The sequence below is a fragment of the Anguilla anguilla genome, chromosome 10 (assembly GCF_013347855.1).
Source record: "Anguilla anguilla isolate fAngAng1 chromosome 10, fAngAng1.pri, whole genome shotgun sequence".
Taxonomy (NCBI): domain Eukaryota; kingdom Metazoa; phylum Chordata; class Actinopteri; order Anguilliformes; family Anguillidae; genus Anguilla; species Anguilla anguilla.
In genome coordinates this window covers 25,736,204-25,759,636 of record NC_049210.1, presented here as the reverse complement: position 1 = coordinate 25,759,636, position 23,433 = coordinate 25,736,204, and the positions used below count along the sequence as shown (strand labels likewise).

At 42.5% G+C, this 23,433-nt stretch overlaps 1 protein-coding gene across 1 annotated transcript in view; it reads right to left on the bottom strand.

Moving 5' to 3' along the window:
* The window catches only part of LOC118206898, a 108,452-nt gene extending 98,584 nt beyond the window's left edge, over window positions 1-9,868 (bottom strand). The window contains exon 1 of the mRNA XM_035380042.1: window positions 9,785-9,868. Coding sequence (XP_035235933.1) covers window positions 9,785-9,791 — 7 coding nt within the window. The 5' untranslated portion in view covers window positions 9,792-9,868. The remainder of the gene's footprint in view (window positions 1-9,784) is intronic.
* Between the last annotated feature and the right edge of the window lie 13,565 nt (window positions 9,869-23,433).

Here is a 23,433-nt window from a genome sequence, read left to right as displayed (position 1 = left end):
ATGTTGCCTTGATAGCATCATGCAGTTCCTGCCGAATATTTAGTGGGCTTGCTTCCGGCAACGGAGGACAACAAATAACCTTAAGGAGGTGAGGATGTGCCATAGCTAGCTATCTATATAGTTTGCCAAGTTTTACTCATGACACTTTTAGGATATGACTAATCCCTGGAACATAATCGCTATTGATTGCTGATCCCCGACTGTATATGTAATGCTACGGTGCGCCGTGGGTCTGGACGGTTTCGTGCTTCTTCTGAGCTATGTGCCCTCACGGAAATGCATTGAGGCTGAGCACAGTGCCAGTTGGAATTTGAAGCAAGCCCACACAGTTCCTTTAGGAATTGTAACCTTTCTAGTCATACTGCAAACCTCCCATTCCATCTCATTTTAAAGGTACTCTGTTGGATTGAGATCTGGATTGTGTGTTGGATTGTGTTCAAATGGTATTACGGGGCCTAGTGTGTACCACGAAAACATTCCCCACACCACCACCAGCCGGGATGACCCTACCATCTGTATGTCTCAGCAGAATTGTTTTTCCAATCTTACAGTTTTGGTGATCACCTGCCCACTATAGCCTCATCTTACTGTTCTTATCTGACAGGAGTGGAATCTGCTACTGTAGCCCACCCACTTCAAGTTTGAAGTGTTGTGCATTCCCTTCTACAGACCACTGTTGTACACAGCTGTTATTTGAGCATTTGTGGCCTTTCTGTTAGCTGCCAATTGTCCTCTGACCTCTCTCATTAACAAGGTATTTTTGGCTCCAGAACTGCTACTCACTGGATGTTTTTTATCACTCCATTCTCTGTGAATTCTACGGACTGTAGTGCCTAAAAATCCCAGGAGGGCTGCTGCTTTTAAGATGCTGGAACCACCAAGGCGCCAACAATCATACCACGGTCAAAGTTGCTTAGATCACACATCTTTCCCATTGTAATGTTTGTACAAACATCAGAGAGCTATTGAAGCAACCACGTCTCAACACTACAATTTATTCAGTTGACCATTGCTACTATTTTAGACATGGTCATGACTTGTGCAAAATTTGATTGTCATAACAAATCAGGCAAGAGATGTTTCATAGAATAACCGTGGTGAGAGAGAATGAGGGAGGGGGGGACAAAGGTGTTAACCCAGGCTAGGAAAAATGTATGGTTGACATTGTTGACATTCCCTCAAAGGAGAGTAGATACAGATATTCTCTACATACATATTTGAATACATTTGAATAAATTAGTATATTTTTCTATTAATTTGTTGCTGTTTTTTGTTGCTTTTCGAAAAGACACTTCAACAATAAAATACCCAGTACATGCTTGTATACCTTAAGAATAAAATAATCATAACCCAGTCAGACATGATATCATTTATTTTATCTCATCTCAAATAAATACACTTCCAATAAATAAGTCAATTATACATTAATATGGCTATTCTTCTGCAATTTTAGTTATAGTAAGCTTCCCCTCATTTTGTAGTTCCAGCAACTTGTTGAGAATAATGTTGTATAGCTCCTGATTGTCCTTCTCCTTTTTAATTTTTTCTATTTCCAGCAGCAGCTTCTGTTTCTGGAGTTGTAAAACTTCTTTTTGTAACTCCAACACGTCCTCCCAAATATTTGGCCTAACCTCAGATGGTCTGCGCTGTTTTCTGAAACACACACGGGGCTTCTGATAAATGTTATGCATCATTTGACTAACCACAGGCTTATCCTATTAGGCTAAGTATGCTAAATATTGGGTGTCGTAGCGGTTCAGACGAAACTTAGCCTACTTTTTTGTTCTTAACTGTTCTTCAGTCTTTCCATGCGCTGCTCTCTTCCACATATTGCGTGTGCCTACAGAGGAGAGTCCATAGGCAACCTATTTTCATCATGCAATGAATGGTTTCCTATGGCTTTAATCACATAAGAACTTAGTAACCTCTTCCACTAAATGGCAGTAACGCCTTAAGTTTAAAGCTACAAACATCGCGTGTCGACGCGTCGCTTCACGTCGCCTGGCTGCTTGGGGGCGTGTCAAAAAAATATGTGGTGGGCGCTGGTGGGTGTTACGAAGTCCTGCTGAAAATGTGTTCCTGTTCATGCAACGGGTATAAATATAGGAGCATCACAATATACTTTGTCTAATAAGCTTGCAAAGGAGTGGAATAACCAGAATAAAATTAACATTACTCTCCAAGTATAACTGACTTAATTTTTTTAAATTAAGTTTTTGGGTTAGGGCTAGTGGAGTTAGTGCCAAGTTAACAAGCTAGCTATCTATCGTATATCAAACCGGATAATTCGCCACCGATTTAAAATCCAGATAACATCACAATATATCGTAAACCCGCAATGGACCGCAACAAGAAGCTAATAATAGTTGCTCTCTACCTTGTATAACACCAGGAATGCAGCTACAGAAATTCTGTTTTTCCTCCATCCTCAAAATGCACGGAACTTTTTTTTTACAAAACAAGATTTTGGCTAGCCAGCTGAAGAAACAGCAGCCCAGCCTTTCACCTGATTGGCTCAATGGAACGCGCTTGACGGATTCATTTGCATAAAGTTGAGCTCTGCTCAACTTTTTCATCGCGCTGCTACCAGAGACTGTAAAAAATATGGACACAGCTACTGTGACGTCACCCATTGACTCTCCGTGGGTCTCTAAAACACGTTTTGAAGCTCAATGGCGGGCGCGGCCATGTTGTCGATTTGGAGCCAAAACCATGGAGTTAAGCGGTTCTGTGAATTTGCAATGTGATTGACAGTCCGGTGCGGAAAAGCCCATCAGCCGGAACGAACGATTGCAGAACGAACTTGAGGCTAGCTGACTGTCTGCCGTTATGTTTTAAAATATATTATCAGATGTTTACGGAGTTTAATTTCCATCCGTGACTGTACTGTGTCATGTAATCACGTTATATGTATGACATTAAAAATACAATTATGTTCAGTTATCTTCAATTTATGTTTCTCAGCAAAACGAATATGCTTAGCTAGCATATCAGCTTGCCAGTGAGCTAGGTAGGCTATCCGTGGTTAACTCACGCATTAGCAATATGAACCACAGGGGAAGAACATCGACTACACTGATGGTCAATCAATCAGAGATGTGTACTGGTGATTTTTGACTAGGCTAATTTTCATGTAACTGTCTGGTAGACCTGCTGTTAACCGAGTTATCGTCGTAGGTTTTTCGCCACAGTCAGTTAATGAGCCAGTAACTGCTACTAGCTACTCCATCGCCGTTTGTGGTGTTCATTTGTTGGGTGACGCTAGCTGACCGATCGTTCGCAAATCACTTTCTACCGAATAAAAATTAACACTGTCAGCGGTGATTAACAAATCTACCAAGTATTTTAATAACTGATCTGCAGGCGTGTAAATATGACAACGCGCTTTGTACAGCAAGTTTTCCACCTGGTGCATGAAGACAAAAATAATGTAGCCTACATTGAATTTCTAATTATTATTAGGCTATTATTTTTTTCTTGTAAATCATCAAAACCAATGGAGAAAAGCCAATATAGCCTACGCAAGGAGCCCCCAGGACCGATTCTGAGAACCACTGTCTTAAGGACCAAACAAGAGGAACAGATTTATTTGTTTCTGTTTGTTCCGCCGTAGATGACATGAAACTACCGTGGAATAAAGTCACTGGGATTATTACGGATGGCGCACCTGCCATGGCTGGCGAGCGAAGTGGATTATCAACCCTAGTCTGTAACAAAGTCAGCGAAGAAGGAGGCAAAGCTATAAAACTCCACTGTATTATTCACCAACAAGTTCTCTGTGCCAAAAATCTGAAATATGATCATGTTATGAAACCGGTGATAAAGGCTATTAATTATATTCGCTCCAAAGCCCTGTGCCACCGCCAGTTTCAACAGTTTCTACTCGACATCCAGGCTGAATACGGAGATTTTGTGTATCACAACGACGTAAGATGGCTCAGTCGGGGGTCTGCACTGCAGCGCTTCTACTCTCTTAGGGAGGAAATCAGACAATTCTTGGCAAAAAAGGGGACAACAGATGCCAGAACTATCTGATCCTGTTTGGCTGGCTGATTTTGGATTTTTAGTTGACATAACACGACATCTGAACGCGCTGAACACGAGCCTTCAGGGGCAAAATGCAGTGGTAAGCCAACTGTATTCACACATCAAAGCCTTTGGGACCAAGCTGCTACTTTTCCAAAGGCACCTGTCACAAACGCAGCCCAATACCACACATTTCCCATCGCTGCAGGAAATAATGACCAGTTTTCCACAGAACAATATCAGTGCGTGAATGAGGAGGTATGCAGCAGACATCTCATCTCTTTCAACAGCGCTTTCAGGATTTTGCAGTTATTGAAAAGGAGATCACGCTTTTTTCCTCTCCTTTCTCCGTGGACCCTGATGACGCACCAGACCACCTGCAGCTGGAGCTCATTGAGCTGCAGTGTGACGCCGAGTGTCGCAGTCGGCACCAACAGCTCCCTCTTGTCAACTTTTACCGCCAGCTGGATAAAGGCAGGTTCCAAGAGATTCGAACATTTGCTAAGAAAATGCTGAGCTTGTTTGGCTCGACATACTTGTGCGAGAAGACATTCTCGGTTATGAACATTAACAAGAACCGCGTGAGGACGAGACTAAGTGACTCTCACCTGCGTGACATCTTGCGCATCAAAACCACTGTTTTTGAGCCAGACCTGGCCTATTTACTGCAGACGAGATCTCAGTATCCTTCACATTAGTGCAGGCAAGTTATTTGTTTAGTCTTCTGAGGTGAATAAATTCTAAAATCTCAGTGAATTGATTTTTTTTTGTGATGATCAAAACCACAGTTTTGAATATGCACTGAGTCTTTTCAATCCGTGTATCATTTGTTCTTTTGTTTTTCAATTGACAATCAAACCGGGTCTCGTAAACCCGACAAATTAAATATTAAAATCAAATTCGGTCCGGCAGCCCATTTTTCCATTTCGTATTTTTGATCCGAGTCTAAAATTGAAATATTGAAAAACACGGCCTTTTTCGTTTTTGATATCCGATTCAAAATCAAATAGCATATTTTCGTTTTTTGATTTTTGATGGTCAATTGAAAAAGGAAAGGACGAGTGATACAAGGATTCATATAGCCCTCAATGTTTTGTACTTCTGAATAAGATAACTGTTAGTGTTATTTTCCTATTCACATGTTTTGAATTTAGAAGTTTACAGTGAGCATTTAATAGTGAATAATATGTAATGTTTCAAATGAACCTAGATGTTTAATCTTCCCGAAAGTTTTTTTCCAGACAGACTTTTTCTTCATTTTATGTGGTCTTCAAATATGAAAGACAGAGTGATTTTGATAAAAACTTCTTTAGATTTATTTGTGTTCTGTGTGAAGAAATGAAAAGTATGCCATTTGCAATAAAAATTTCATAAAATAGTTCATTTGCATTTAATGTTAATGGTTCAAAGAATGTCAGGCTGAATGGTCGGCCCCTACACATTTTCACCTCACCAAATCTGGCCCTCTCTGCAAAAAGTTTGGACACCCCTGCGTTAAATTCTGTGTGTGTGATTTCATCGTGTGTTGTATGTTATTCAGCAAATGAACCTTGAGACTCCTAATTCGCTTCGTGAAACTGAAAAAGTGTTTATCCCAAAATCGGGATTATAGTAGCTTTGTGACATGCGCCACCGCCCACCCCAGTGACCATAGACTGTAGCCCCTACTGTAGCTTAGTCCTCAGCAGTAATCCGGAAGTGACACAAGCTGTACCTCATTGGTCCAGAACAAATATTGGCACTGTGCCCAAATGACGCAATAAATCATGAAATCGACCCATGGACAGTCATAAGACGAATAAAATACACCTATTATGACTATTTGTTCTTGTGAGAAAAAATTATTGACTTTGTATTTTGATCGCATTTGTACCGTAGACTTACATGGAAACCGGATATGAAAAATGGCGCTAGTGAGCAACCAGGAACTACAACACCAGGAAATGAGCTTCAAAAACGAAGTCTGGTTTTGGCCAGACTTCGTTTTTGAAGCTGGTTGCTCACTAGCGCCACTACGGATGGCTCCAGTATAGGTGTTTTCATATCCGGTTTCCATGTAATTCTACGGTACAAATACGATCAAAATACTAAGTCAATCATTTTTTCTCACAAGAACAAATAGTCATAATAGGTGTATTTTATTCGTCTTATGACTGTCCATGGGTCGATTTCATGATTTATTGCGTCATTTGGGCACAGTGCCAATATTTGTTCTGGACCAATGAGGTACAGCTTGCGTCACTTCCGGATTACTGCAGAGGACTAAGCTACAGTAGGGGCTACAATCTGTGGTCACTGGGGTGGGAGGTGGCGTCTCTTGGCCTTGACATTGCGGCTCCGACCACGGTCCACCTGTGCGAAGTCAGAAAATGCAGGCATCCCGTTTTGTAGTGGTTTCATTATAGCGTGTGCTATTTACAGCTGCACTAGACGACCATGAAATAATCCTCCTCTGAAGTTTTGCGGTAGCCGAGTCATTTTTACTATTTCCTTTAGCCCACTTAACCAAATAATTCGTTGGCAGAAAGCGTAATCAGCTAACACTTATTTGCTATATGTGGTAGTCCAGTAGCCTATGCTAAAACAGTTCGCAACTTCGGCTACCAAGCCATTTGACTAGCTAGCTAACCCTAACCGGCAAATATTCCATCTGTCAAACGTGTTTGACGGCTTGTCAGTCGTGTACATTCCGTAAATGTCTACCTGGGCTATGCTGCACGAATGTGACAAAGCTAGAAGCTAGCAAGAAAATAATAATAATTAGAAATTCAATGTACATTATTTTTGTCTTTATGCAACAGGTGGAAAACTTGCTCTTCAAAGTGCGTTGTCATATTTACACGCCTGTAGACCAGTTATTAAAATACTTGGTAGATTTGTTAATCACCGCTGACAGTGTTAATTTTTATTCGGTAAAAAGTGACTTGCGAACGATTGGTCAGCTAGCGTCACCCAGCAAGTAACACCACAAACGGCGATGGAGTAGTAGTAGCAGTTAATGGCTCATTAACTGACTGTGGCGAAAACCTACGACGATAACTTGCTTGGTTAACAGCAGGTCTACCAGACAGTTATATGAAAATTAGCCTAGTCAAATCACCAGTAGTCTACACATCTCTGATTGATTGACCATCAGTGCAGTCGATGTTCTTCCCCTGTGGTTCATATTGCTAATGCGTGAGCTAACCACGGATAGCCTACCTAGCTCACTGGCAAGCTGATATGCTAGCTAAGCATATTCGTTTTGCTAAGAAACATAAATTGAAGATAACTGAACATAGCCTAATTGTATTTTTAATGTCATACATATAACGTGATTACATGACACAGTACAGTCACGGATGGAAATTAAACTCCGTAAACATCTGATAATATATTTTAAAACATAACGGCAGACAGTCAGCTAGCCTCGTTCAGGTTGATGGGCTTTTCCGCACCGGACTGTCAATCAAATTGTAAAAATCACAAGACCGCTTAACTCTATGGTTTTGGCTCCAAATCGAGAACATGGCCGCGCCCGCCATTGAGCTTCAAAACGTGTTTTAGAGACCCACGGAGAGTCAATGGGTGACGTCACAGTAGCTTTGTCCATATTTTTTTACAGTCTCTGGTTGCAACCAACACAAGTGCAGTAGAGCGAAAGACTGGAGTCCACGACTACAGGACAATCCACTGCGACTACCTTACAAGGTAATTAGACACGCCTACATCTGGACAACAAGCGTGGCCTTCCAACCACAGAACCGTACTGTCATAACATTTCAAAATAGTGAATTGTGCAACGTTTAGTGTTAAGATATTTACATAGCTAATGATCTGTTTTATCTATTTTTCTAACTAGCTAGCTAGTTATATAGACAGATAGATAACAGAACTCTAGATAGCTAGACAGATATATCATCAGATAACTAGCTAGCAAGTTGGCTCGATAAACGGATAGATCGTTAGCAAAACAGTAAGCTTTCTCCCACTAGCTAAGTAAATCCCGCTAGCTTGTCTTCTTAAAGAAACTTCCAAACGGCTTACCAATTTGGTTTCACCAACAACATATACAAATTTTAAAAGACAAGACTTTATGCGAATCAACTGAAACCCCAAACTGGTCAGAAATCGCGTTTTGACATAGAACCTTGTTTATCTGAAAATGTCTCAAATGTATTAACCGAAAGAACTGGAGAGAAGAATCCTTAGAATAGCGCTTAGTACAGTTGAACGCAGCACACAACATTTTTGGACCTTGGACTTTTAAATGGTGAAATCGTATGTAGCTAGCTAATCGGAATTAAACGACACAGCATCACACCTGCTGCTGAAGCACTCTGCCCGGCTGCGAGGATGGGGAAAGCCTTATATGGTGATACGGTGGTAGGACAAGCCACATTGCACACACTGAAATTAACCCAGATTTGGGAATTTTGGTGGAATTATTTTTAAAAATCAGACCCAAGGGAGACATTACATGGGATGGGATTAACTAGTTAAACCATCATTTCTTGTGTAAAAAATGTACTGACTTTATATTTCATGCATCTACTTGCTTTGGAAAGACGTTTTTTGGAATACAATTTTACATCAAACCATTTTTTTTCTGTGAGGGTACGGACGACAGATTACACTGCGTTAACAGCATTTGTAATTTTTTCCCATTCCTTGCCTTTAAGCAGGTGCCTTTATTTTACTGTTGACGCTGCTAAATAACACATGCTTTCCTTGAGTTATTTCTGACGGCAGGACTTCAATCTACGAACTTGTGAAGTTCTTTTTTGTCTTGGGTGCCATTTCGTGAATTAATCTTGGGGACAAATGGGTTGGGATGCATTACCTTATAGTATCACTGGGGCATTAAGTATGTTAATTCACAGTTCTCGGGAGCGCACGCTCAATTACGAACAGGTGGAATTCATCATGTTTATGCCGGTGATTTATGACAGTTTTCTGAAGTTAAGCGTTTGCTGAATCCGACGTGGCACACTCGTACGAGCCGATCAAAAGTAAGCCAAAGTTAAGATAAAAATACGAACATTGCATGAGTTGCAATGACCCTAAACATACCTCAAAATCACCACAAATCAGTGTTTATCAATGGCCATTTCAGTCTCCGAACCCTATCAAAAACCTGTGGTCTATATTTAAGAGCCCAATGCATGTCCAAATATAAAGATTTTGAAAGGTTCTGCATCCATCCAAATGTGTTCTCCAAACTGGTGTTTTCAGTTACACAAGATGACATTGGTTAAATTCAAATGAAGACAAAAGCAAATAAATAATTTCTATGTCTAAATGGCAGTTTATAGTTATATTCCCTCGCAAAATGGTGGCAGTGTAATTATTTCACATTTGAACTTTTATTGTTTATTGTTGAAGTTAACACCACAAGTCCCTGAACCTATGAGCCACCATAAACAGTTTTTTGTTTCAACAAAAGAGGAGATACAGCTACATGACATAATTAGTATATACTTATAATTTTTTGTGTTACACTGGCAGTGTCATATAAAAATCTCAATATAACTCAAAAAGGCAACTTTTTGGAAAAAGTTCCAGTCCAAGAAATGAGAAAGTGTTTTACTGTTATGTTTCATTACACAAATCAAATTTCAAATATGTTACTGAGCACGAAACATTAGCAGTCATCAATTGATGATGCAGGTTTTCTATTAATATATATTACTCAATTTTGCTGATGCGCACACACACACACACCCATATATAATGTTGCCAAGATGATATACATTATAGAGTGAATCAATATACTCACCCTGCATGCTGAATATATTTCAGACAGGAACAGTCACTAGGCTAGACTGATTCTGTTGATTAATTGGCTGCATAGTGAAAGTCCTAACCCTGTGAAGTGCTTGCTTTGAGCCCACCAGTTGTTGCTATGGAACCTGTTGTGTTTTCTGTCAATATTGTTGCTGCTGTTGAGGTATGGCTTCTGGTTTTCCAGTTGGCCGGTGAAGTGGCGCTGGAAAGGTTGACGGTTATCAGCACAACATAATATACCTTCAAACCTCACACATCCATCTTGAAAACAAGGCACCCAGTAGAAAAGAAAGACTTCCTTGTGTAATGAAATTCACTTTTCTCATTGTTATAATTTTAAAAGATTCATTGTCAAATGGAAATTAAATATTAAATATTTATTCTGATAAAACTGCGTCTGGGACAGTAAAAAAACTGAAAAATGCTTCATATCATCATTACTAAAAGTACAATTTTTTTTCTTGCAATTCCTGCAGAGAAAGGGAAAGACTGTTTGCTGGGGGTCAGTGCCATAAAAATTTCTTTGTAGTCCTCTACTTTGTAGTAGAGATTCACATGTGGCTGGGAAATTCTAGTCATGGATTTTAGCAAGTGTTGCCAGGGATAATTTCCCACATAAATACCTAACAACGGTACTAGCCTGTCTCTTAAATGTTATACTCAAAAAAGAAAACTGGAGTTACCAGGAGGAGTTTATTTTGATTGTTTTATTAAATGTAAGCCAACTGACAAAAAGTTTTGGGTAAAGTAAGTCAGTCCACTGAGATCACTTATAGTCATGTAACCACAATTTTGCTTCTTCAAGAACAAAAGCCTAAAGTAAATAATTTTATTTTCAGCATTCATTAGACAATGTGTATACTGTACAATTATACATTGTAATTCACCTTTCCCCTTAAAATAACGCAATACACATACAAATGTGTGCACACACACATACATACACACTTATACCCACACTGGCCTCCAAAAGTATTGCCACTCTTGGTAAAGATGATCAAAGAAAAACTATATATAAAAAAGCTAGGGCTGTCGATCAATTAAAATATTTAATTGTGATTAATCGCATGATTGTTCATAGTTAATCGCGATTAATCGCAAATTAATCGCACATTTTTTATCTGTTCAAAATGTACCTTAAAGGGATATTTTTCAAGTGTTTAATACTCTTATCAACATGGGAGTGGACAAATATGCTTGCTTTATGCAAATTTATGCTTATTTATTATTGGAAATCAATTAATAACCCAAAACAATGACAAATATTGTCCAGAAACCCTCAAAGGTACTGCATTTAGCATAACAAAATATGCTCTAATCATAACATGGCAAACTCAAGCCCAACAGGCAACAACCAATGGGCATATTGACCTGCTAAATTTAACATTACTTAGTAATATGAGTATTCACACGATGTAGTGTGTCCAACTTTACGCTTATAAAGGTTCACTAAAACATCCCGTTTTTTTAAGTATTAACACAAAACGATGGACCTCAGTGCATCGCAACAACAGACACATTGTACAACAGGTACATTGGTCTGCTAAATTTTCCATTACTCAAAGATCATTCCCTGGATCCCTCGCACTTCTAAAGCAAATCACACAACGTAATTGTGTCCAACCTCACATGGGGAAAACAAAGGCTCACAAAAACATACCCTTCTACTATGTGGGATCAAAACAGGATGATACAAAATAAAACAGTAAATAAAGTGAGCAGGAAACAGTGGAAAGGGAGTATAATACAGAACTAGGACTCGAACTAGGATATTGCAGTTAGGCTATACTTCCATTTCTTTGGATACAACAGTTAGGCTATACTTCTGTTTCTTTGCACTGAGTCAGTTGTTTAAACAGACAAGCCTGTTTACATTGTCAGACGACAGGGCAGCTCCCTTCTTCTGAACAATATGCCCAGACAATGAAAAACTGCGTTCACGCTGTTTCACTCGGGAAAACATGGATTCCCACAGAAAACGCTGCTTTATTTTACTGTTAAGGAGTATATTAAATGAGTAAATAGAGTAAAACCACGAAACTAGTTAGGCTGCAGTAGTACTGAAATGTAAATATGGTATCACTGTCAGCCAGGTGTTTAGTTATATCATTTGCAGTGTTAATTTCTGAGCAAAATGACGTTTTTGTCAGGGCTCTGTGTTTTCCCTCTGTCTGTGTTTTCCTTGTTGGGCCGCCAGAGGGCGGCACTTCTGTTTTGTGTCCTGTTTAATTGTATCATTGTTTTCTATTAGCCAATTATTGTTTGCTGGTTGTCTCGTTTTCCCTTCCCTCTCTGTGGCCTGATTGTTCATTGTGCCCTCCTGTGTCTCGTCTGTGTCGCGCCTATTTAAGTTTCCCTTCCCCCTGACTCAGGTGCTGGATCCTTGCTTGCTGTTGGTGTTAGTTCGTTTGATCATGCTTCCGATCGTGTTTCTGCCCTGAGTGTTCCTGCCCCTGTTCTGTTTTCTACGTGCTTTTGGATTTTTGTTTTTTCTTGTTTCCGGCGTGTTTTGAAGTTTTCCTTTGTGTTTGTGAGAGTTGCTGTTACGACCCCATGGGTCTAGGGGTGCATGGGGTATGTAACTTGATGTTAATGGCCGGGAGATGTTAATGCTGTAGATATGGTAACAACAAAAAAAAACACAGACAAAGCAGCAACTCAGTGCACGGGTGTTTACTGTGATAACAAACAAAACGGTGCAACAAACTACCAGACATATAACAACCCAGACACACACTACCAGGGTCAACGGACGCTGGATGTTGCCAAAAGAACAAAAAAACAAGCTAGCTAAACCAGAGAGTAAACTAATCTAGTGTATCATCCTATCTAACTAGCAGACTGAAACACAATTGGTTGGCAATCACCCCTAAGGACTAGTGAATCTATACATAACATAGCCTACGGGCATATGTACAGGAGCCCCCAGTCTTACCTGTCCCAAGCCTTGGAAGTGTACATAAAACAAGACAAGTTGAAATGAGTGGTTAACATACATAGTCAAATACACAACACAGAGCAAACAGTCAGACATCCATTGTTACAACAGGTGGGGTTTATATAGTAGATGTGGCAAGTTCTGATTGGCTGTCCGGAATTGACACGGAGGGTGGGGCTTGGTGAAGGTGGGACTTGGTGGATGGTGACTGACAGGTGAAGGCAGGGAAGTCCACACAAAAGAAAAACATGGCACGTAACACTTCCCCCCTTAAGAACTAACTTAACTAACTTAAAAATAAATGAATAAATGTGTTAACACACATGGTAATAGTATACACCACTTCATTCTAAAATACCAAAGTACATAATTACAGGCGTACACACATTGTGCCAATTCCCCCTTACCTATACACAATTCAATACCTGACATGATATTTTTATTTTTAACACATAGTGGTGTTACCGCACTATTACACACAAAATTTATTCAAATGTTTTGATTATTCAAAACTACGAGACAACGTATCAGCCAGTACATTGTCAGTCCCTTTAATATGGCGAATATTTAAATTATATGCCTGTAGAATCAGCGACCAACGCATAAGGCGCTGGTTCTGATTGTACATTCGCGATAAAAACACTAATGGATTATGGTCTGTAAAGACCTCGACAGGGGTAGAACTCGAGCCAATGTACACCTCGAAGAACTGCAAGGCTAATAACAGCGCTAGTGCTTCCTTTTCGATGGTGCTATAGTTTATTTGGTGTCTATTAAATTTTCGCGAGAAGAAACAGACGGGGTGATCAATTCCATCTTTATCTGCTTGTAGCAGTACCGCACCAGCTCCTAGAGCACTTGCATCAACCTCTAACTTAAACGGTTGCGCAAGGTCTGGAGCCACGAGTACAGGCGCACTGCATAGCAAAAGCTTAACAGCCTCAAAAGCTATTTGGCAGTCTGAGGTCCACATGAAAGGGTTCCTAATACTAAGCGCACTCGTTAAGGGTGCCACAACAACCGAGAAGTTCCTACAAAAACTCCGATAATACCCTGCCATCCCGAGGAAACGGCGTAACTCACGCCCACTAGTAGGCGCAGGGAAACCAGCAATGGCAGCAACCTTTGCTTCCAATGGCCGAACTTGGCCATGACCCACTTGCTTTCCCAGGTATGTTACTGTCGCTTTGCCAAACTCACATTTGGCGAGATTCAGAGTTAGCGTTGCTTTGGCCAACCTCTCAAACACACAACGCAGTACGGAAACATGGTCGGCCCAATTATCTGACCTAATAACCAAGTCATCTAAATAGGCATAACAATCTGAAATACCCATAAGTACTGTATTCACCAGCCGCTGAAACGTGGCCGGAGCGTTTCTAAGGCCGAAGGCTAAAACGTTATATTGGAGGAAGTTATCGGGGGTAACAAACGCTGAAATCTCAGACGCGCGAGGAGTCAACGGCACTTGCCAATACCCCTTCAACCAGTCAAGTTTAGTGACAAATTTAGCGGCACCAATGTTATCGATGCAGTCCTCCATTCTCGGTAGGGGATAGGAGTCTGGCACCGTAACCGCATTGACTTTTCGAAAGTCAGTGCAGAAACATGACGTTCCATCAGGTTTCGGCACAAGAATACAAGGCGAGCTCCATGGACTAGCACTGGGCTTAGCCAAATTATTTTCCAACAGGTATTGCACTTCCCATCTCATAGCCTCACGTTTTGCACTATTAACTCAATATGGGTGTTGTCTAATAGGGGCGGCACCGTTCACATCAATGTCATGATGTGTTACGGTAGTCTGCGAGGGAGTATCACCAAAAAGATTTGGAAACTCATGTATTAAATTAACAATATCAGACCTTTGAACATCTGATAAGTGAGCAAGGTGGGACGACAATTCTAACAAAGTCTCCGAATTGGTGAGTCTAGCACACTGCTGAGGGGCGTTCCGAAGCACAAGGCCATCCTCATCCTCTGTACAATTAAAACTGGGGTTACTAGGTACAGGGCTAATGCTAGAAACTCGTGACACAGGCAGAACTTTCTTCACATCCTCAGACTTATGTGTCTTCCTAGAATGATATGCCTTAAGCATATTAATATGGCACACGCGTGACTGACGCTTACGATCGGGTGTTTGAATTACGTAATTGCTTTCACTCAGTTTTTCTTCTACAGTATAGGGACCACAAAACGAGCAGACAAAGCAGATCCAGCAATCGGTAGCAAAACTAGGACCTGATCACCAGGTTTGAAATTGCGATCAACAGCCTTCCATTCAAAACGACGCTTCATTTTACTCTGAGACAAAGATAGCGACTCTTTAGCAATGGAACAGGCATGATGCAATTTCTCTCGGACCTGACTAACGTAATCCAACACATTAGGCTTTATATCCGAGTCATACGTGAACTGATCCTTTAAAACTTTTAAAGGACCCCGAACAGTATGCCCAAACACTAGTTCAGCAGGGCTGAACCCTAACGATTCCTGTACCGCTTCTCGTAAAGCGAACAGAATGTATGGCAACCCTTCTTCCCAACAATTTCCAGTCTCCAAACAATATTTGCGGAGAGCCGATTTGAGCGTCTGATGCCAACGCTCTAGTGCCCCCTGGCTCTCAGGGTGGTAAGCACTTGCGATCTGATGCTTAATAGCTAGAGACTGCACAAATTGTTTAAACTGTTTCGAGACAAAGTTAGAACCCTGATCCGTTTGGATAATTTTAGGGAATCCAAATATAGAAAAGAACTTAGTCAGTGCTTTAATGACGTTCTTGGTAGTGATGGTGCGCAATGCAATAGCTTCCGGAAATCTAGTCGCGATACACATAATAGTGAGCAGAAACTGTTGACCAGACTTTGCCTTCGGAAGCGGACCCACGCAATCAACAATTACATGCTGAAATGGTTCACCAAGTACTGGAATTGGACAGAGCGGGGCTGGTGGAACAACCTGATTAGGTTTTCCCGTTACCTGACAAATGTGACAAGACCGACAGTGTTTTACAACAGCACTTTTAAGTCCTGGCCAAAATAAATTCTTTAACACGCGATTATACGTCTTGGTAATTCCTAAATGACCAGACCATGGATTTTCATGTGCCAACGCTAATACCTGTGGTCGATACAGGCCAGGTACAACAATTTGAAAAACCACACCCCACTCGGCTCCCTTAGTTAATGAAGATGACCACTTCCGCATTAACAAACCATTATCTATAAAATAAGCAGTCGACTTTCCTTTCATTACAACAGGTTTAACCACCATCTCAAAATACTTACGCAAAGACGGATCATTTTCCTGAGCAGCAACAAGTTGTTCGCGAGTGACAGGCAATTTATCTGAGGCAAACTCTAGAGATAAGGTAAGAGATTCCTCTTTTTCACTAAAATCTTGAGGTTCAACCTCTGTACCTACCTCCGGCTTTACACGTGGTACTTCCGGTTTGGTGAGATGACTATCCTCAGTAAAAGTGGACGCTAAAACAGATTCTGATAAATCAACTTCCTCACCCCATTTCTTTGATTGAGCTCGAGTGAGCACGCAAGCAGGGAAAACACCGGGAAGTGATCTAGACATGTCAGAGATGGGACATGGTACGGGGTTATTTAAAACTTCGAGTACTGGACGCACTTTACCTCCGGCAATATCATTGCCCATAATGAAGTCCACGCCTGGTACAGGTAAAGCGGACCGTACAGCCACATTAAAATAACCCGTGACTAAATCAGTCTGAACATGTACTTTGTGTAAGGGAACGGTAACAAAGGCCATATCAATGCCCTGAATTACCACATTAGCACCACTATATGTCACGTCTGATACGGCTATCACGTCGGCTAACACGAAGGATTGTGAAGCTCCCGTGTCTCTTAAAATCCGCACTGGATTTTGCTCAGTTGGATCACCGGAAAGGGAAACAAAACCTTCAAAAATAAACGGCTCAAAACCTTCTTCAGGTTTGCTTTCAGGGCCGTTTAAACACTGAGTAGTTCGAGGAACAATTCTAACAAAGCCTGTAGGCTTAGCTGAGGCAGCGGTTTTCTTTTTCAAGGTGAAACAGTTAGCAATAACATGCCCTACCTTATGGCAATAGAAACATTCACGTTCCTCTTTAGACCGTGGGGGTGACATTTTGGAATCTTTTGGAGATTCGTTGTCTTTAGAACTGCGGGAAGCAACAGACTTCGCTCCTTGGGTGGAACCAAACACAGTCTTATGAGTGAGTGCAAACTCATCCCCAAATCTCGCAGCTTCAGACAAGGACATCACTTTCTGTTCGTTTAAGTAAACAACAACACGTTCCGGAACACAATTTTTAAACTCTTCCATCAAAATTAATTCACAAAGAGAGTCATAATCATCAACTTTACTCGCAGCACACCATTTGTCAAACAGAGTTCCCTTTTCTCTGGTGAACTCTACGAACGATTGGGCGGAGGTTTTCTTTTGATTTCTAAATTTCTGTCGATAGGCCTCCGGGACCAACTCATGTACACGAAGAATAGCCGCTTTTACCACATCATAGTTCATGCTATCCTCAAGAGTTAGTGTAGCCTTGTGCTTTTCCAATTAGTTTACACTGCAGCAAGGTTGTCCAAATTTCTTTGGGCCACTTAAGAGCTGCTGCCAAACGCTCAAAAGTGCTGAAAAAGGCATCTACCTCAGTATCCCGGAAAGAGGGTAACGCCACATGTCTCCTGACATCATAGCCAGCAAAACCAAGCGGTGGGGACGTACCTGGGGTAACCACAGTGGAATTTTGCTCTGTAGCATTTTGTAACTCCAGCTGCCGCATCTTAACCTCTGTCTCTAATTCCAGTTTACGCATAGCTAACTGAAATTCCTGTTCCTGTTTTCGTGCCCTCTCTCGTGCCTCAGTATCTGCCTTACGAGCCTTTTCCTCAGCCTCGAACTTCAACCGGGCGAGACGGATCTTTAGCCGGGCATTACTACCCGACCCACAAGAACTCGGCGAGTACGCCTCAAACCTGGGCAATGTAGGTGGAGGGGTAGTTGGAGGAATCTCCTCTTTCACTCCTACCACAGCAGAACCACCAGCGCCCCGAGGCGACTGTGGACTCGCAACAGGCCCAGTAGGCGACATGTCAGGCTGGACAAGCGGACAAACAGCAACAGGCGAGGCAAGAATTTTGAGTTCCACCAGCCTCTCCCTTACCCGCGACTTAATCTCTCTCTTCCGGAGAGCAGCAGACACCACAAGACCCACGTGCTCTGCAATTTTCAGCAGGTCAATCTTACGGCACAGATCCAGTGCATCATCTGACAGATTGCTCAGAAAGTCATTGACATCAAACAAAGTCATTGTCCTAATACTGCACCACTGTACACACAATGTTATCTTTACAGTTAATTTTTTTTGTTACACAATTCAGCAATCCCGGACGAGCCCCCAAATATGTCACGACCCCATGGGTCTAGGGGTGCATGGGGTGTGTAACTTGATGTTAATGGCCGGGAGATGTTAATGCTGTAGATATGGTAACAACAAAAAAAACACAGACAAAGCAGCAACTCAGTCCACGGGTGTTTACTGTGATAACAAACAAAACGGTGCAACAAACTACCAGACATATAACAACCCAGACACACACTACCAGGGTCAACGGACGCTGGATGTTGCCAAAAGAACAAAAAAACAAGCTAGCTAAACCAGAGAGTAAACTAATCTAGTGTATCAAGTACACAAACAAAAGGCCTATCTACTCTAACTAGCAGACTGAAACACAATTGGTTGGCAATCACCCCTAAGGACTAGTGAATCTATACATAACATAGCCTACGGGCATATGTACAGGAGCCCCCAGTCTTACCTGTCCCAAGCCTTGGAAGTGTACATAAAACAAGACAAGTTGAAATGAGTGGTTAACATACATAGTCAAATACACAACACAGAGCAAACAGTCAGACATCCATTGTTACAACAGGTGGGGTTTATATAGTAGATGTGGCGAGTTCTGATTGGCTGTCCGGAATTGACACGGAGGGTGGGGCTTGGTGAAGGTGGGACTTGGTGGATGGTGACTGACAGGTGAAGGCAGGGAAGTCCACACAAAAGAAAAACATGGCACGTAACAGTTGCCCTGCGAGGCTTTTTGTTCCCCTTTTTCTGGTTTTGTTAGTAAAGTCTTTGTTCTTTCTATTTTGGGAGTTTTGTGTTTTTCCCCTCACTCTGCGTTTGGGTCCATTCCCTCGCCCGCCCTGACAGTTTTCTAGCTAAGCTGGCTAGCGAAAAAAGTTGCTGATGGATTACATTACATTACATTTATTTGGCAGACGCTTTTATCCCAAGCGACGTACAAAAAGTGCATTTCATGGTCATAGACAACTACTAAACACAGGTTCAGTAAGATACAATACTTATTTTGTACAGCTATTTCTAGCCAAGAACACAGTTTAGTTCACACAGTGAACACTATTCAGACCTAACCTCTGCAAAGCCAACTAGGCAGAAGAATAAGCTACAGTATTAGGACAAATACAAATTACCAAAGTGCTGGGATGGGGCAACATGTAACAAGTGGCAAGGGTCAGGGCTTTGAACCGGATCCTGGCAGCGACCGGTAGCCAGTGGAGTGATCGCAGCAGAGGAGTGACGTGGGAGAATTTGGGAAGGTTGTAGACGAGTCGGGCAGCGGCATTCTGAATCATCTGTAGTGGCTGTATGGCACAAGCTGGCAGGCTTGCAAGGAGAGAGTTGCAGTAATGAAGGCGACAGGTCACCGTAGCCTGGACGAGCAGCTGGGTGGAGTGCGTCGTCAGGTATGGTCGAATCCTTCTGATGTTGTACAGAAGGAATCTGCAGGACCGTGATGTTGCCTTGATGTGCTCCTTGAGGTCCAGTTGGTCATCCAGGACCACCCCCAAGCTCTTGGCAGAGTGAGAGGGAGTCACTGTGATGCCATCAACCGTGATTGAGAGCTCACAAAGTAAGGAGGTCTTGCACGGGAAGAAGAGCAGCTCAGTTTTGTTGAGGTTGAGCTTCAGATGGTGGCTGGCCATCCAGGTGGAGATGTCAGCCAGGCAGGAAGATATCTCATCATCGACCTGTGTGGCCGAGGGGGGGAAAGAAAAGAAGAGTTGTGTGTCATCTGCATAACAATGATAGGAGAAGCCATGTGAATTAATAACTGAACCAAGAGATCTGGTGTATAAGGAGAACAGCAGAGGACCCAGTACAGATCCCTGCGGCACTCCCGTAACAAGGGGATGAGAAGCAGAGGCAGACCCCTTCCAGGTGACCTGGTAGGACCTATCTGCAAGATAGGAAGCGAACCAAGACAGGGCAGTCCCGGCGATGCCCATCCCAGCCAAGGTGGAGATGAGTATTTTATGGTTGACCGTGTCAAAAGCTGCAGACAGGTCAAGAAGGATCAGGACAGAGGAGAGGCGTGAGGCTCTTGCAGTGGCAAGTGCCTCCGTCACCGCTAGGAGCGCAGTCTCTGTTGAGTGCCCCGATCGGAAGCCAGACTGGTGAGGGTCTAGCAGGTTGTTCTGATGGAGAAAAGAGGTTAGTTGTTTAAGAACTGCTTTTTCAAGGGTTTTGGACAGAAAGGGTAGAAGCGATACGGGTCGATAATTAATTACATCGGAGGGGTCTGAGGTGGGTTTTTTGAGAAGTGGGGTAACACGAGCCATCTTAAAATCAGAGGAAACGAAAGGAATTAACAATGGAGATCAGATAGGGAAGGAAATCACTGGAAATGGATTGGAGAACTGTAGATGGGATGGGGTCAAGTGGACAGGTGGTTGCACGATGAGAGGTGATGAGTTGTAGTACATCGGAATCCTCCAGCATCTCAAAGGAGGTCAGTGTGGCTGTGGGTTTGTCCCGGGGGGTTGGGGGGCTCACTGGATGGGCAAAGGAATTCCGGATTGTAGCCACCTTTCCTTCAAAGGCGGCCAGAAAGTCATCTGCGGAGAGGGAAGAGGGAGGTGGGGGGTGGAGGAGGAATGAGGAGGGAAGAGAAGGTGGAGAATAGTTTGCGTGGATTAGAGACACATGCACTGATCTTAGATTGGAAAAATGAGGCTTTAGCTGACGTGAGGGCAGATGTGAAAGTCGCCAGCAGGGTATGATATGCGGTCAGGTCATCAGAGGATCGGGATTTCCTCCACTTCCTCTCTGCAGCCCGTAGTGATGTTCTGCTGGAGCGTAGTGACTCAGTCAGCCATGGGCAGGGGGGTGAGGAGCGGGCTGGTTTGGAGACAAGAGGACAAAGTGAGTCGAGGGACTGGGAGAGGCAGGAGTTGAAGATGGAGGTAGCAAGATCAACTGGCAGGTTAGAGAAAGACGCAGGAGGGGGAAGTGTAGACAGAGCAGTGAAGATGAGGGAGGATTGTGACAGAGTAGAGAGATTTATCCTGAAAGTTACTGTGGGTGAGCTGTTGGATGAATTGAGGGGGAGTAAATAGGAGAGGGAGAAAGAAAGAAAGAAGTGGTCTGAGACATGGAGGGGAGTCACTGTAAGTGAGGGAATGGAGCAGCTTCTGGTGAATAAAAGGTCTAGTTGGTTACCAGCCTTGTGTGTGGGGGGGGAAGAGGACAGGGATAGGGCAAAAGACTGGAGGAGTGAGGCAACCCTGGATAGTTGGGAGGTTTCTGGTGGGAGGTTGAAGTCTCCCAGTAGAATAGCAGGAGTGCCATCCTCAGGGAGGGAGCTCAGGAGAGTGTCCAGCTCGTCCAGGAAAGAGCCGAGTGGACCTGGAGGACAGTACAGAACAATAATGTGAAATTTTGAGGGATGAGTTACAGTAATTGCATGAAATTCAAAGGAGGAGGAAGTAGGGTTAGGACTGGGGAGGACACAGAACTTCCAGGACAAGGAAATGAGAAAACCGGTATCCCCGCCTCGTCCAGAGGCCCTGGGGGTGTGCGAGAAGGGGTATCCCGCAGACAGTGCAGCTGGGGTGGCGGTGTTGTCGGGAGTGATCCAAGTTTCTGTGAGAGCCAGGAAGTCAAGAGACTTTGTCTTGGCAAAGGCAGTAATGAAGTCAGCTTTCTGGGCAGCTGACTGGCAGTTCCATAGTCCACCTGTGACAGTGAATTCCTGAGGTGTGGATAAGGGTGGGTAGATCAGGTTAGATAAATTGCGCCTGCGGTGAATAGACCATTTGGGGCGAGGCAGCGCGCACAAGGGAATTGAGTTTATAAACATGATGAACTGCCTATGGCAGCCTCCGCTGGAGCTATAAATACCGGGTGGCAATTACGTACTTGCATTACCTTCATTAGGGCAGATAAGCACCAGGTGAAGCTACTCTAAATTAGCTCAACAATACCGGGCAATTTAATATCGTAACTTTTAAATTTCACATATTGCTATAATGAATGGGAAACATAAACGATACTAACGCATATCACATAATCACACACCCAAATGAAAATGCATGAAAAGCCTAAATACACCATTTTTCTTTCGTACCACAAATGTTATTATTTATCATTTATCTTAATGTGACGTCACCAATCCGGAAGTCGGAAAAGTCGGAGTTCAGAAATGATGCTTGAATTTCCGATCTAGAATTCAGAGTTCTACGACCGTTCAGTTTCTTTTTTCACAAGTCGGACCTCGTTTTTATTAGTTCCGAGTTGTCTTGAACGCAGCATAAGGGTGGGGCAAACGTTCATCATAACAGAACTTGCATTAACTTTAAAAAATTAGTGGCGTTAAAACGAATTTGCGTTAACACGTTATTATCGCGTTAACTTTGACAGCCCTAAAAAAACACATTTAATGTGAAATAAAAATCAAGTTTGTTTCTTGTTGCCACCCCTGTTTTAGTGCTTGCACACTTCCCTGAGCGTGTCCTCATAAAAAATCTTTAAACACCCTTCAGATCCTTTGGTCTGCATTTGTGGTCTATTTTTTTTGATTGGTTCTGGTCTGGAGACTGAGGTTCCTTCTTCGTTGAATTTGACGTATGCTTGGGATCACTGGCTAGATATATCAATTTGCAGCCAAGTTTGAGCTTCCTGGAGAGTAGCTGGAAGGGATATCTGGTTTTAAATAAAAGCTGTTTGTACTTGCTGGAGGACCTAAATCCTGGCCTAGGGCCCCATAGGTGCAAAACAACTCCATGACATGAAAGAACCACCACAAAATTTCACTAAAGGTATAATGTCCCAGCCAAAAACTTTGTCTTATAGCGGGTGCTGTAGCCTATCCCAGCGTGCATTGGACGAGAGGCAGGAATACACCCTGGACCCAGGAATATACCCCTGCCAGTCTATTGCAGGGCACATACACAAATCACTCACACACTCACACCTATGGGCAATTTTGAGTTTCCAATTAGCGTACCTGCATGTCTTTAGCCTGTGGGAGGAACCCCATCCAGAAACAGGGAGAACATGCAAACTCCAGAACAGAAAGGCCAGGCTATATTCGAACCCTTCTCACTGTGAGAAAACAGTTCTACCCACTGCACCCCTTTGACGCCCAGAATTCAAACACAATGTTGCCAAAAAAGAAGAAATTTTTATTTCCAGCTTTGAATCTTCTGTCACTTACAATGCTTTTTTAATTTTCAAATCTTATTTCAGACAAACTTTTGGCCTGGTATTGGCATAAGCTGGCATTTAGAAGAGACAGGGGTGATCGTGAACAAAGTGGTATCACTTGAATGACAGTTAGTTTATATCATCCAAACCGCAGCAAAGATTAAATAAG